Genomic DNA, 16,624 nt, shown 5'->3' with positions numbered 1-16,624 from the left:
TTTTAACAAAAAGAATAATTTAGTTTTTTTCTTGAGTGGGGGAAATAAAGATTTTATTGGAGTCGCTATCTAGTAATTTGAGAGAATTAGAAATCTAAAATTAGACATTGGTCCTAGAGATTCAGGTACTGAGTTAGTTATAATTAAGGGAAGTTAGACACTACCCTTAAAACATCCTTTCAGAGAAAGGTTACCCTTACTTGTGTGTTTTTTTTATTTGATTTAAATGCTATTATATTTTGAGCTTATTTGCAAATTTTTTAAGATGTTTAACGTCGGTCCCTAAAAATAGGAGACACGTTAAAAATGATATTAGTCCCTAAAATTAGGAGATTTTGTCTAAAATATCGACGTTTGTCCCTAAAAATGAGAGTTACGTCTGATTTACCAAAAGAAATAATAATGGACATAATCCATATTTGGTATTTAAATTTTTGACATCGGTCCTTTTTTGTAAATAAAAAAGACGCGTCGACAAATAATATTTATTTTATAAAACAAAATTATTTTGATATTGTTGAGAAATGGGTATATCCATATTTAAGAATCAGGTTTTGACCCATGAACAGTGATATGATAAAATGGGTGTTGAACCCGCATCGTTATTTATTTTAAATTTATTTTTGTTTTTTTACATGCAAAAATTTACAAGTATTTATATATAAAAATATCAAAAAAATACCATAAAAAATCATAGAAAATTACCTGAGAGCCATCGTATAGGTAAAAGACTGAAATACCCACGGATTTCTCTAAAATTTACAAAAATGTCACTGGCAGCGCCTGTGGCTCACGCGCGGCTACTGTTGGTGGCGGCGAAATTTTCCAGTGAGATTCCGGCTAACAGATGGTTGATTCTAGTAGATCTGAGGACGAGGATTCTGATGGTGGTGGTCTCGACGGCCGTTGATGGCCTTTTTCCTGTCAGAATCGCCGGTGAAATCGTGTAAAACGGCCGGGGTTTTGCTTCAGAGGAGGCGATGCACCTTTCTGTGGTGGTTTGGCCACTTAAAACGGCCGGAAATGGAAGATCAGATGAGAGAAAGAGAATCGCCGGCGAGAGGAGAGAGGGGCTCTGAGTTTTGATACAGTATGGACGAGCGTAGGGTGCACCGGTGCATCTGAAGCCTGTGAACCATTGGATCGCGGATGAACATATCGTGTAGCTGTAATTGGCTTGATCTGTAAGTTGATCGGACGGTCAGGATGGACTGGGCTATGATCTGGTGTGTAGCGGTGTACCGAGAGTTGGGCACACTTGATGACGTGGCGTAATAGGATCAAAGGGCATATTATTTTAAAGGCTAGGATGGATTTGTGTTTTAATCCGATGTGGTAAAGCCTATTATATCTTAAAAAATCAAAAGCTCAGATTTAAATACTTTTAGATCTAACGGTTAAGATATTTTTGGTATTTTTCAAATTGTTTTAAAAAAAAATCAATACCTTACTAGAGTGAAAAAAAAGTAAAAAAATAAATAAACAATGTCAAATAGTAACACAAATAGTTTGCTATCGAATTCAGAATTCAGAATTCTCTTGTTTTCTGTTTCTCTTTCTCCTCCTGTTAGCTTGGTTTCATTGGTTATTTATAGCCAATGATAGGGGACAACGAATCACAGATTATGCAAGTAATCACGGGATTTTGTAAAATTTTCAATGTACAACTGCACCGCCTACCATCGGCAAAAATCCTCCACCTACTGTGACAAAATTGAATTATTTTTTTTGTTTTATTATATATAATAATAATATTTATTTATAGGGGTAAAATTAAAAATTCAAATCAGTATTATAAAAAGTTTTTCAACCGCTAAAAATCAATTTTAATTACAAATTTTTTTTTATACAGGTATCAACTAGGTGGACCGGGTTTTTTGACCAAAAATACCAGTTTTGACAAAAAATAGCCCGAAAATGACCGAAATAATCAACTCGGTGGACTCGGTTTTGACAAAAAATGACGGTTTTGACCCGAATCGGCCCGAAACTCATTTTTCATCGCTGTCGACATGGTGGGACCCGTATTGACCCGGTGGACTCGGTTTTGACCGAAAATGACGGTTTTGACCCGTAACAGTCTGAAACTCATTTTTTTATCGCGGTCGACATGGTGGGACCCGTATTGACCCGGTGGACTCGGTTTTGACCGAAATTTTTTATACGGGTATCAACTCGGTGGACCGGGTTTTTTGACCAAAAATAGTCCGAAACTCATTTTTCATCCCGGTCGACATGGTGGGACCCGTATTGACCCGGTGGACTCGGTTTTGACCGAAAATGACGGTTTTGACCCGAAACTTGATCTGGTGTGTAGCGGTGTACCGAGAGTTGGGCACACTTGATGACGTGGCGTAATAGGATCAAAGGGCATATTATTTTAAAGGCTAGGATGGATTTGTGTTTTAATCCGATGTGGTAAAGCCTATTATATCTTAAAAAATCAAAAGCTCAGATTTAAATACTTTTAGATCTAACGGTTAAGATATTTTTGGTATTTTTCAAATTGTTTTAAAAAAAAATCAATACCTTACTAGAGTGAAAAAAAAGTAAAAAAATAAATAAACAATGTCAAATAGTAACACAAATAGTTTGCTATCGAATTCAGAATTCAGAATTCTCTTGTTTTCTGTTTCTCTTTCTCCTCCTGTTAGCTTGGTTTCATTGGTTATTTATAGCCAATGATAGGGGACAACGAATCACAGATTATGCAAGTAATCACGGGATTTTGTAAAATTTTCAATGTACAACTGCACCGCCTACCATCGGCAAAAATCCTCCACCTACTGTGACAAAATTGAATTATTTTTTTTGTTTTATTATTTGTTATTGCTATTATTGTTGTTTATAATTTGTACAATTAACCTCCTTGTGGTTCGACCCCGGTCTTGCCGGGTTATTTATTACTTCGACACTCCTGCACTTGGGAGAAGACATCAATCTTTCAGTCGTGTCACTCGACATAGTGGAACCCATATTGACCTAGTGAACTCGGTTTTGATCGAAAATGACGGTTTTGACCCGAAAGGCCCGAAACTCATTTTTCATCCCGATTTACATGGTAGGACCTGTATTGACCCAGTGGACTCGGTTTTGATCGAAAATGATGGTTTTGATTCGAAACAGCCCGAAACTCATTTTTTATCCCAGTCGACATCGTTTAACCCATATTGACCTGGTGGACTCGATTTTGATCGAAAGATATGGTTGACTCGAGAAAATATATTTTAATTTTTTTTATTTATATTTTTTATGAATAATAAAATAAAATAACATTAGAGAAAATCTTAGTGAATCCAAAATTGAGTTACAACACTGTTTACAAAAATTAACAAAAAAAGCTAAGAGGCGTTGTGTTTTTAGCGTGCATGAATATGTTGTACAACCTCTTGAAAATCATTATGAATTACAGTGGTGCATTATTTCTTTTTCTTTTTTCTTCATTTTTGTGCTAATACTTTTTTATCCTTTAATTTGATCCTTTTTAGACTAAATTAGTAGCTACATACTTCCAATTTGTTAAGAAATGACAAGATTGAAAGAATTAAGATCAAAATAAAAAATGTAAGGAAAACAAGTGGCAATTTCCAAATTTGTGAGAAATGTTTAATCTAGTTTTCAAAATTCTAGAGTGATATCATTTCGGTCCTTTTAGTTTGAAAATATATAATTTTATTATAAGACTTTATTCTACTTATTTTCTAGTTTGTTGTTTCATAGATGAGAAAGAAAGTTACTGGATTCTAGTTATAAAAAAAAAAGATGTTGGTTGATATTGATTCTAGTTATTAACATTATTGATTTTAGTGCTAATAAATTCTATTTGACAATAAAAGTTTTATTAGAGTGTTTCCTGACATTATCATCACATGGAATGGTAGATTTATGTTTGAGAATTTTTTTGTATTCAAGTTGATTTTAGGTTTTTAAATAAAATTTTGAGTTGTTTAAAGCTGTAAATAGATTAATCAAGGCTTGTTTGTGTTTTTTTAAGTGTTGTGAGTAAAAAAATAACTTAAAAATTAAAATTTTATGTATAAAAAACTTATCTTATTTTTCCAGCCATCCCTTCATCCCTGGATTTTAGGGACACGAATCATCTATCTTTTATTTTTGTTTATAAAGTAGTTAGGATTCTTATTTTTTTTTTTATAACCCGGAGTGTCCGGCTCAGCTTACGCGCACCACGACTAATCCCCGGACCTACTAAATATCCTGCAAGCCCAATAGACAGGTAAGACACCGCGGGGATGATAGGCTGATGCACAAAAATGATCAAACTCGGGACAATCACAAAACAAGCCTTGCAGTTGATCACTGAGATAGATCCTCAGAATTCTTATTGATAGGGCAAGTTATTTTAGTGCTAATAAATTCTATTTGACAATAAAAGTTTTATTAGAGTGTTTCCTGACATTATCATCACATGGAATGGTAGATTTATGTTTGAGAATTTTTTTGTATTCAAGTTGATTTTAGGTTTTTAAATAAAATTTTGAGTTGTTTAAAGCTGTAAATAGATTAATCAAGGCTTGTTTGTGTTTTTTTAAGTGTTGTGAGTAAAAAAATAACTTAAAAATTAAAATTTTATGCATAAAAAACTTATCTTATTTTTTCAGCCATCCCTTCATCCCTAGATTTTAGGGACACGAATCGTCTATCTTTTAATTTTGTTTATAAAGTGGTCAGGATTCTTATTTTATTTTTATTTTTTTTATAATTCGGGGTGTCTGGCGCAACTTACACGCAACACGACTAATCCCCGAACCTGCTAAACATCCTGCAAGCCCGGTAGACAGGTAAGGCACCGTAGGGGTGATAGGCTGATGCACAGAAAGGATCGAACTTGGGACAATCACAAAACAAGCCTTGCAGTTGACCACTGAGATAGACCCTCAGAATTCTTATTGATAGGCCAAGTGAAGGCCGGACATGCTTTATTTTTTTTTATTACCCGTATTTTTCTTCACAACTTATTTTTTTTGTTATTTAATATTTTGTTATTTTTTTATTTTTTTAAACTATTTATTATCAATGTGATTTTTTTATTGATTTAAAATATAAAAAAGGCCCATTTTGTATTTAGTATAAAAAACTTGGGTTACTTTTGATGTCTCAATCCATTGTCTATCTTGGTCATTTTTTTTTTCTATTTGAAGTATTTCACTAAAAAAAATCTCACACATTTTATTGTTGTATAATTAATTAAAAAATAATTTAAAAAATATTTTTTTTAAATCTAATGATAGATATAACTAAAGTTGTGAGTTTGATTAATTAACTTGAATTTCAAGTTTTTTTAATTGAATATTATTTTTTTTATTAATTTTATCCTTTGAAGATTTAATTGATTATAAACCAAACTCTTTCCCTTTGAACATTTAATTGATTATAAACCAAACTCTTTCATTTATTTCAATTTATTTTTTATAAAATTATGATAGTTTTATAACTTAGATTGTTAATTTTACATGTTGATACATATTAATCAAATATTTTTGTTATTTTAATAATAAATAAAAATATTTTTTAATATATTATTATCTTAATATTTTTTAAAAAATATTGTTTAATAAGCTATATATTTTGAGTTTACTGCTAAAATCTTTTTTTTTAAATACTTTAATTTTTTGTGTTCTAAAATTCTTTTACTCCTATGCATGGCAGAGCACGTACCACGGGAGTCCAAGTTGAAACTGTATATTTTAGTTAAGTCACGATAAAATAAAGGATGGTAGACAATAAAAAAATATAAAAAAAAGAGTTGATTATGAGTTTTATTATTTTATTAATTCCAAGAGGTACTTTGGTCAAATAGATTTATTATAAATTTTCTTAGTAAAAAATCAAGACAACTTAAATCACTAATGGCTGATTCCACCTTGTTACGGAAGAAGAATCAGCCTCATTGCCAGCTGTGGTGCTTAGGGCATCGATGTCTTGCGCGCCTTCATTGTACTTTCCAAGCGGAGGAGTTTTCGTCTTTACTTCCGGAGGCAGGTTCCCCATTCTTTCTGGTCCTAGGAAGACCGCCCTAAAATATTAATTTAATACAGACGTTCCTAGCTGACAGAGTTTGCCTAGCCAATCGTTTCTCTCCTTAAATATCTAATTGCAGCAGCACCAGGTATCAGAAACAGATCCAACGGTCTAAAGCTCCTGCTGAAGATGCGGCTGGTGGGCTAAGCGACATGGTGTGTGTTCCGTGATATGATGATTTTAAAAATATTTTTCAATTGAAGATAGGGTAGAATAATATTCTTGTTGTACTTTTAATATTAATATATTAAAATTATTAAAAAATATCTAAAAATATAAATTTAATTTTTTTAAATAAAAATAATTTAATTTTTTTATGAAAAAACAAAAACTTCTACGGTACTAATCAATCATTTATACTATGCCTTCTCTCGTATTTTTTTATTTAAAAAATTAACTTAGTTCTCCATATATTTTACCATCAAAATAAAATTCAATAATAACTGTGGTTAGTAGGAGCTGTTTATTTTTTTATTTTAAAAATATTTTTGAAACGAAAGTATCGTACATGAGAAAATAGAGAAGTATAGTCTTCAAGAAATTAAACGACAAATAATAAAATTAAAAGAAAAAATCAATCATGCGAAAGCATCTAGAAAAATAATAATAAAAGAACAAGGGTGAAAAATAAAATAAAAAATAAACCAAGGGTTGAGAACAATTTTTAAATTGAAGAGTTAAATTGAAATTTAAAAAAAAAACTAAAAAGAAAAGGCACCAAGTTATATCCTTGAGCGAGTTAAACGGGTTGGTTTTATTTTAATGAGAAAAATAAAAGAAAGATACATATATACATACATATTTGACAACAATAATCTTGAAAAAAAAAATCATTGGGAAACATGTAAGTGTGATAAACATGAAAAAAACAAACAAATTCGAGTTAACTCTTGAAACTTATAGATTTAGTAATAAAATTGAGATAATTTAATAAATAACCTGACCTAGTAATCTAACTTGTGATCTAGGTAATCCAAGACTTAAACCAAGCCAGGTTCCAATGAAAACAGGGGGTATTGACTTTGTTTGATCCGGTAAAAAAATAAGTTAACTCAGAATCTAATTTTCCATGAACAGATATACTAAAAACCCTTAGAATTCTTTTTTTAAATGATGTAATTTTCACATGTCTATATAAAAAGGTTGGCTCGGGTTAATTAACCTAATTCAGGTCAATCTATGTGACCCGTAACCCGTGTTTTTCCGTAAATTGATACCTTGATCGGGTTTCAATGTCATGATATATATAATTTTAAAAAGTCACGACACAAGTCATCATACTATGAGCACCTTGCATAAAAAAATCGAGAAGTCAAATACTTTACAAATTAAATGTCGAGTGATAAAATTAAGAAAAAACATTAATTAAATAAAATGATTCAAAATAAAATATAGTAATTAACAGAATGAGGATGAAAAAAAAAAGGCGAGAACAATTACTTAATCAAATGGTCAAATTTAACACAATGTTTTCTAGAAGTGAAAAAATAAATAAAAATACGAGGGTTAAATTAAAAATAAAATAACAAATTTAGATTGAAGGATGAAATTGAAAACTATCAAAATTTTGACAAAGGGAAAAATAAAAAATAAAAAAAGAGCCGAATAAAAAAATATTATACATTGCAAATTAGAATTAATAACTAAATTGAAAATTAAAAAACTTTTACAAAAGAGCCAATAAAAATATTCATAAATTAAAACAACAAGGACTAAACAGGGAAAAATAAAATATGCTAAAATTGAAAATGAAGGGCTAAATCAAAAACAAATAAAATTTATATAAAAAGATCAAAGAGAAAAATCATAAATTAAAAAATAAAAGATAAAACAAACTTATAATTTTTTGTGATAAAAAAGAAAAGAATAATAATAAAAAAGTTAACCAAAAATAAACTATAACACCTATGAGTACAAGTCTCACACTTGGTGGAAGTAGACATGATAACCCATCTAATAAGATAATGATAAAAAGTTTTTGGTCACTTGAAGACATTACACATATTATTTTAAAATACATTGTTTTTTATATGCCAACTAATGATTATTGCAAGACATCATTTTTATTGAAAAAAAGAATATTTTGAAATAAAAAAACGGAATTACTCCCTTATTCAAAATTCACCATAAAAACATCTTTATTGAAAAACAAATGAATATTTTGAGATAAAAAGACGAAATTACTTCCTGTATTCAAAATTCACCATAAAAACTATTTAAAAAGACTCAATTACCTTCTGGTCAACAATTCATCTCTTCTTGCAGTCTCGACTGCAATAGTAAAGACTGTTTTTACTGTACAGAGAAAAAGGAAAAAAAAAAAACCTTAGCCAGTTGTTTTAATTTCATTTGAAATTAGGGATGACTAAGTAATTTAATCATTTAAAAATCATAAAAAAATATCAATACCCTGTACAATTATTAATTGACCAAGAGACCGTGTGTAAAAACCAAAATACCTCTCCAAAATCAAGGTTTATTATTTTTATTTCAAGCATGTCGTATCAAGAATTGATTTGACTCTTCCATTATTTATTTGGAAGTAAAATAAAAGCATCACTTCATTATAGTGCTGGATAGACAGTGAATTTCCTTTGCGTTTTATTTATTTATTTATTTTTGTTTCCACTGACATACACTATCGTATCAAGAATTGATTTAACTCTTCCATTATTTATTTGGAAGTAAAATCCATGTGGTATTTATCCTTCAATCTGTATCCATATTGAAGCAAGTTGGAAAGAGTCCCCACCGCCACACCTACCATTTCATCCTCCAAAGGAGTCCAAAATAACCACAGCCAGTTTTCTAATGGGGGCCAACCACCCCCAGTCCTTGAGGAAGGTGCATGCACGAAGAAGATGGTATGCAATAGGTTCAACGCTTCTATAGCGGCTTATAACAAGTAGTCATTGGTCAATTGGCTATATACAAATAACAAGAATATGCTTTTTTTTTTTTTTTTTGCAGTCTTAGATCAATAATATGAGCACCAATCTACTCTGCAGTCCTTCTCACCTTCTCTTTGCGCACAATAAATTCAAGCCATCACAGTTCTCAATGCCTTACTTCAATGGCAAGTGTTTACATCCACTTTCCTTTCCCATTTCGCTCATCGTTTATAAATCTATGGTCCCTCTGTTAAAAAAAGAGGAAAAAGAAAAAAAGAAACTATGGTCCATTAAATGCAGGGCTCGCAAACAATAACTCACCCTCTCTCCAGTCTCCCCACCTCATGCTCTTGCCATTGCTGCAAGCCACGATCCCCTCTCTCTCTTTCACTCCACGTGAATCCAGCCCCGTCCTCTTCTTTCCTTATTATTACTAAACATTAAATATATACACAAACATGTAAATGATAAATATTCGGGTTATTGTTATTTTTAAAAATATTTTTTATTTAAAAATATATTAAAATAATATTTTTTATTTTTAAATATTAATTTTAATATCAGTATATCAAATAATCTAAAAATATAAAAGAATATTAATTAAGAAAATTAAAATTTTTAAAATATTTCTAAAACATATAAATAAATAAATAAATAAAATATTATTTTATTAAAAAAACAAAGCAAGCACTTTAGAGACTATTTATTTCTATGTTAAAAAAAAATTTAAATTTTTTTATTTATTTAATTAAAAAAACAAAGCAAGCACTTTAGAGACTATTTATTTCTATCTTAAAAAAGAAATTAAAAATTTTTTTTATTTAAAATTAATATATTTTAATATATTAATATTAAAAATAATTTTTTTAAAATAAAAAATTATTATTAATTTATATTTTAACATAAAAAATTATTTAAAACAGAACCACAGATGCACTCAAAACAATCTCTTAGTCCCATCGAATTCTTCATCACTGTGACCCAACTACCTCTTTTATCTATTTATACCCTTCTCCACCCTCCAGCCTCATCCATCCTTCTGAGACTTCCCCATCGCTTCCCCGTAGGTGTCTAAGAATCTCCCTTTTGATTTCGGCTGGAAACCCTCTCTTCTTCCGTTCTTAGATTCTAGATCTCTTATTTACAAAATGGAACTCGATTTGGTGACTAAAGACACGAGTTGGTGGGTGTACACCCTTCCAGCGTTTCTAGGTTCCGAAATTCTGATAGATGGATATGTTTTGTTTTCTCTTGTGATGGCCTTTGTGACACTAGGAATTCTCACGTGGGCTTTCGCTGTTGGTGGTGTTGCATGGAAAAATGGAAGAAACCGAAGAGGTCACCGCCTCATTCCTGGACCTCGAGGCTTACCCATCTTCGGTAGCCTTCTCACATTGTGCCGGGGCCTGGCTCACCGCACCTTGGCTTCAATGGCTTGGAGCAGAGACAACACTCAGCTCATGGCTCTAAGCCTCGGCTCCACTCCTGTTGTTGTGGCTTCTGACCCTCATACTGCCCGAGAAATCTTGACCTCTATCCACTTTTCCGACCGGCCCATTAAACAGTCGGCAAAGAGCCTCATGTTTAGCCGGGCCATAGGCTTTGCGCCGAGTGGCACTTACTGGCGGCTTCTAAGGAGAATAGCTTCTGGCCACTTGTTCTGTCCGCGGCGCATTTTAGCCCATGAATCCCTCCGACAGTTGGAATGCGCGACCATGTTGCGTGACATAACCAATGAGCAAAAACTCAACGGTTTTGTTTCTCTAAGAAAACACCTACAGTTTGCCTCCTTGAACAACATCATGGGAAGTGTTTTTGGAAAGAGGTACGACATGGAACACAATAGCCAAGACCTAGATGAGCTTAGAGGCATGGTTCGAGAAGGGTTTGAGCTTTTGGGTGCATTCAATTGGTGTGACTATCTGCCATGGCTCAACTACTTTTATGACCCATTTCGTATAAATGAACGTTGCTTGAAACTCGTTCCTAGAGTTAGGAAACTCGTCAAGGGCATCATTGAAGAGCATAGAATCAGTGAGTCAAGAAAAGCTGGTGACAGTTGTGATTTTGTTGATGTTTTACTGTCTATTGATGGTGAAGAGAAGCTTCAAGACGATGACATGGTCGCGGTCTTATGGGTACGAGTCTTTTATTCATTATCAACTGTATACCATCCCGTCTGCTCTTCTTATGGAAACTAAACGACTCGTTGAATTTGGTTTTGCAGGAAATGATTTTTAGAGGGACAGATACTACTGCTCTGTTAACCGAGTGGGTTATGGCAGAGTTGGTCTTGCACCCAGAGGTTCAAGAAAAGCTTCATAGTGAGCTAGACACGGCCGTGAAAGACGGAAGCTTGGCTGCCTTGACAGATGCTGACGTAGCAAAATTGCCTTATCTGCAGGCAGTGGTGAAAGAGACTCTCAGGGTCCACCCGCCGGGTCCGCTATTGTCGTGGGCCAGGTTGTCCACGTCAGACGTCCATCTCAACAATGGAATGGTTATCCCTGCCAACACCACTGCCATGGTCAACATGTGGGCCATCACTCATGACCCAAACGTGTGGGAAGATCCGCTGGAGTTTAAGCCAGAGAGATTCATAGAAGCTGACGTGGATGTGAGGGGTAATGATCTGAGGCTTGCACCCTTTGGGGCTGGACGGAGGGTGTGCCCTGGCAAGATGTTAGGGTTGGTCACTGTGACGCTCTGGGTGGCCAAGTTAGTTCACTGTTTCAAGTGGAATCAAGATGTGGATCACCCAGTTGACCTAAGTGAGGTCCTGAAGCTGTCTTGTGAAATGAAGTATCCCCTCCATGCCTTGGCTGTGCAAAGGAAATAATCAGAGGTCTGTAGGGTTTTTATTGGTTATAGGGTCTGTGGGCTTGTGGTCTTTGTAGCTTTTCCTATACTAATTTTCCTTTTCCCTCTACCATATATCCTTAGGTTATATGGTTGGTTTGCTACTTGATAGCGCCATCGGAAGGGCTCCAATTTTGTGGAATCTTTAGAACTAGGAGCCCTTCTTCCTCGTGTATCATTATGGTATTTGCTGCCGCTTAATATGGTGTTTCTTGTATTATAACTCCCCAACTGTTTGAATGACAAGGGCTCCGAACGTCCGATGCTTAGATCTACGAAATTCTCTAAATTGTCCTAACACGCATTGGGGATGTCGTCTCACGCCTTAGCTTTCTTTCATGTAAATGTCAGGTAGTGTAAACAAGTTGCTTAAGTTACAACACGGATAACTGATCAATGTTAGATACAAAAATATTCATAGATGATCAAGCTGGATGGAATGCAATCATATTTAATTATATGTGTTGTTTTCGTTGAGATCTTCTGGTATGATGAAACAACTTACATGGGAAATGAAAGCAAATTGTTTCTGTTCTAACTGGCTTGTGCATATTGATCTCACGCTTTCGCATGCTTTCATGTAGCAGGTGTAATAACTGTTTGTACGACATGGGTTGACCCTAGGGTTGTAGATTGTCCGTTGCAATTCTTCGAGATTAGCATCTGTAGACTCCACTTAGATTGGCTTCTTTAGGAAGATAGTTTGTTTCTTCTTAACTTCCATGATAAAGATACTAGAGTTAAATTCAATAAACTTAAAAAAAAAACCCTGGAATCGTCCATCTCTACTGAAATTGTTAATTACAGAAAAGAATATTACAGTGAAAATTCAACAAGGTTTTTAAAAGAAATTTGGATCGTCGATCTCTACTGAATTTGGTAAATACACTGTATTTCTTAGTGTGAAACATGATCCAATTTGAATGTTTTTCACCTGGGGACCCAATAGAGCTGTCTAGCCATAGATTGAGTTCTTTTTTGTGTTAAAAAAGTAATGAATTTTTTTTTATAATTTTTTTATATATTTAAAAAATGTTTTTGAAAATTATATTTTGTTTTTGAAATTTTTTTATATAATTTTAGATTAATAAACTCGGGTTAAAAATAAATTCTAAAAAAATAAAAAAATTAAATATATTTATATTAGAAAAATATTTTAGAAATCAATAGAAATATAATCTCAAATACTCCTGAGGGAAATCACAACTATAACCGTACACCTATTTTATCTAAATTGTACATGAACATTATTAGTATCAATTTAGTAAGCTGAACTGAATATTTATATTAACAGTAATAATTTAACAAGTTAGCCTGAGTATCAACATTAAAATCAAGTCTCCTACAGTGCTCGAAAAGCACTGTATATTAATTTTGATTCAAGGAAGAGATGGGGTTCAAATACTTTGTATGCTTTAATTTTCAACAATTAGTATTTGAAAATCGAAGAAAAGGAGACAACAAAAGCCCTCAACCATCTACATGTGTTATTGAATGATTGATTTGAGGTTGGTATTAAATGAGGTAGCATGAGAGTTTTTCAGGGGAAGATATAGATTGACCAACTCGGAATCAATAAGGTGAAAGGAATGTCAAAATTACTTCATTATTTGTATAGAAGTAAAAATTGACTCTTAACTTACTTAATAAATCTTAGCTGGAAAAATAAAGCTTAGTGTAGTGAACAAATAAATCTTAGTTGGAAAAATAAAGCTTAGTGTAGTGAACAATGAAAATACAAGTACTTTAGCCAACAAGAAAATGTATTACAAAAAAAAAAAAACTATACTTGATAATCTTTATTTCATTTCATGCACAAAAGTAGGCTAAGAAAAGTGTTTTTTAATGCCCCGATCACTTGCTATTGACACTTTAAAGATTTATTATTTGAAAAATAAGATATACTTCACGGAATAAACCTTATTTTAGAAACTCTGGTTTTAATAATCTTTAAATTTTTAGATTAAAATTAATTTTAAAAAATATTTTTAAGCTATATACAGTTGTAGGATACGGACGATTTCGATATCCTTTATAAATTAAATATAAAAAAAGACATCTTAAGTTATGGTCATTTGTGAAGCTTGTAAGATCACTTGGAGTCCATTGTGTGTAAGAACAACAATGTAAGGCAAGGCTTGTAGGGATAAGAAAATAAAAAAGGATTTGAGTTTAGAATCATTGTTTAACTAATTAATTAAAATCATTAATGAATTATTATTTAGAATCCTTGTTAAAGGCGTTGTGTTTTATTGATATGTAAACTTGTTTAAATAATGTTGTTGGGAATGAAAAAGAATAAGGTAAGTGACTAATCGTAAGAAATTGAAAAGAAACCATGTCCCTTTTGGTGTAAGAGTTTTGGCCTCGGAATATAGGAATGATGGATTTACTTAGTTTAAAGTGATATGAAATCTGTGCTTGGTTGTGTTATGTGGTGTATTTAATGAATGAGCATGAGGTTCATTGCTTGAGAAATTAAAGAAAAAAATCCATGTTGTCCTTAATAGGAAGTTTGGCCTATGTCAAGGAAATGAGGATAGATTTACAGTATTGTTGTGCTATTTGTGTTTAAATTGTATTATTGGTATGTTTAAATAATATTTATAGGACTAATTTCATAAAAATTATGGACAGAACTTTTTTTTTTTTAAAAAAAATAGGAATTTACCAAAACTAAGCATAGGAAGGAATGAAATGATTACTTTGGGTTAATGTAGTATTTATGTTATTTTTGAAAGTCTTGTCATGTTGCATTAATAATAGAACTTGAATTATGTAGAAAAACATGTAATAAGAATAGCATTAGAGTCATGATATATTAAAATAGTTAATATTTAATATTTTAAAATGTGTTTAGAATTCTGAAAAAGATATAGATGAAAGCCTTAAAAATAAGTGGACAGGAAATTTTAGAGGAAATAATATCTAATAAGGTAAGTATGTGATGTTACTTGAAATGATGTATTTTAGGTTTTGTGAGTAACAAAAACAAAATCATGAAATATACAAATTGGGTTATAACAAATAATATTTTATAAAAACAATAAACCAGGTCATGTATTAAAGTTGGTATATGGATAGGAACTCGAGGATGTATGACATGGAATGGAATGCAAGAAAAATAAATAAATTAGAATTGTCTGTAAGTTTTGTTATGCAATATTTGATGAATTTATTACGGAGATTTTATATGAACATTGAATTTTCTATATAGATTTCCAGGTATTTCTTCCACGGATATTTAGGCTCATTATATAGTGAGCAAGCACCAAAACAAATTTTTTCTTGAAAGTTGTAATAGATAGAAGTATATACGTATATGTTTAATATATTGTAATAATATGACGTGGTAGTATGAATAAATATAATTATATTAAATTTTTAACTATAGTCCTGTTTATTTGTATTTTAAAAATATTTAATTTTTTAAATCAATATTTTTTTAATATTTTAAATAATTTTAATATATTAATATCAAAACTAATTTTAACAACCATTTTACGATTTCAACGTCAGAAGAAATTTTGGGCCACTTTTGTTTTTTTTTTTAATATCGAGATCTGCTTACAGCAGTTCAAATGTTGACGTGTCAATAATTACGTACTACTGTCCATTCGGGATATTATAATGGAAAAAGGTTGCCTCTCCCTCTAAAATGATTAGGGTTGACCTGCGGGTGATTAAAATGCAATCAAGAATTTAATATTAATTTCTTTTAACTGGTTGATAAATAAACAAATAACAAATGGATCTTATCAATTGCTATTTTTGATTTAGTTGGTTTCCAGGTTATCTCTTCGATCAAATTGTCATGAAGAGTGAACTCCTTCCTTGTCATCTTCAAGGGCTAGTTTTTCCTTTCATGCCTAGCTAGTTGCTTTCTACAGGTTTCTAGCAGATGAGTGGCCCTTTTTTGAGGATGCTTGCGAATCTAAACTTGCTATACGCTAGGACAATAACTATACCTGTAGGATATATAGGTACGCTGTCAATTTGAAGCCCAGATTCCACTATACAGAGTCCTCGAAGGGCTCATTTTTTGTTTTTGCTTGAATGAGAAGGACGGTTTGTTTTTGTTTTTTTACAGTATTTTTTAATAAATTTTAATTTTTTTAATTTTGATTTAATTTAAATTAATACATATTTAGTGTTTTTAAATTATTTTAATATACTGATATTAAAAATAATTTTTAAAAAATAAAAAATATATAATTAATATATATTTTAATATAAAAAATTATTTAAAAAATAATCAGACAACCACACTGTTTTAAAAAAAAAACCTCGGAACTGTCACCCTCCTCACCAATGCAAGCTACTCAAACAAAATGGAGTTACACTTCTTTTATTTTGGGCGTGTCGATTACAAAGGAATTTTTTAATTTTATTTTCCTCAAAATTAAGATGGCGTTTTATCACTTAACAAAATCCATGTATTGTTCCCTCGTAAGTAAATAGTTCGTTCAAATTGTCGCGTCCATAATTGGTTTTTAGGTTAATTCTGCCAATAAATGGTTAGGTCATCTAATCACATCAGTCGGTTTATGTTATGATTTTATTGTTATAATTAATTAAAGAGGGACAAAGATTTCATTAGACCATAATTTATAATTCATCCGATTTGATTAATAATTTATATATCTACATAGCTTGAACAGCGTTTTAATATGAAAAATATTATTTTGACTGTTTTTTTATTTGAATTATAGTTTAAAACGCGATAGATATAGATAATATATGATCATGTGGCGGATGAATGATTCACTTCTTCATCCATTAGGTCATCTATACAACTGTCTTTCCTCTCTCTCTCTCTCTCTCTCTCTCTCTCT

General features: G+C 31.6%; 1 protein-coding gene across 1 annotated transcript; it reads left to right on the top strand.

Moving 5' to 3' along the window:
* The first annotated feature begins 9,948 nt into the window (after positions 1 to 9,948).
* Positions 9,949 to 12,054, top strand: LOC105123872 (cytochrome P450 78A7-like). The gene is made up of 2 exons (XM_011023636.1): positions 9,949 to 11,068; positions 11,158 to 12,054. Exons 1-2 carry the CDS (start codon positions 10,079 to 10,081, stop codon positions 11,767 to 11,769), a joined length of 1,602 nt encoding a protein of 533 aa, XP_011021938.1. The 5' UTR covers positions 9,949 to 10,078; the 3' UTR covers positions 11,770 to 12,054.
* The last annotated feature ends 4,570 nt before the right edge of the window (positions 12,055 to 16,624 follow it).

The sequence above is a fragment of the Populus euphratica genome, unplaced genomic scaffold, assembly GCF_000495115.2.
Source record: "Populus euphratica unplaced genomic scaffold, PopEup_1.0 scaffold12.1, whole genome shotgun sequence".
Taxonomy (NCBI): domain Eukaryota; kingdom Viridiplantae; phylum Streptophyta; class Magnoliopsida; order Malpighiales; family Salicaceae; genus Populus; species Populus euphratica.
This window is presented reverse-complemented; position numbering and strand designations above follow the sequence as displayed.

What these genes read in the sequence shown, in the direction of transcription:
- LOC105123872 (XM_011023636.1), top strand. Translation starts at nt 10,079, where the DNA reads ATGGAACTCGATTTGGTGACTAAAGACACGAGTTGGTGGGTGTACACC. An exon ending in ACATGGTCGCGGTCTTATGG is followed by an intron (nt 11,069 to 11,157) that starts GTACGAGTCTTT and finishes TTGGTTTTGCAG; the next exon opens with GAAATGATTTTTAGAGGGAC.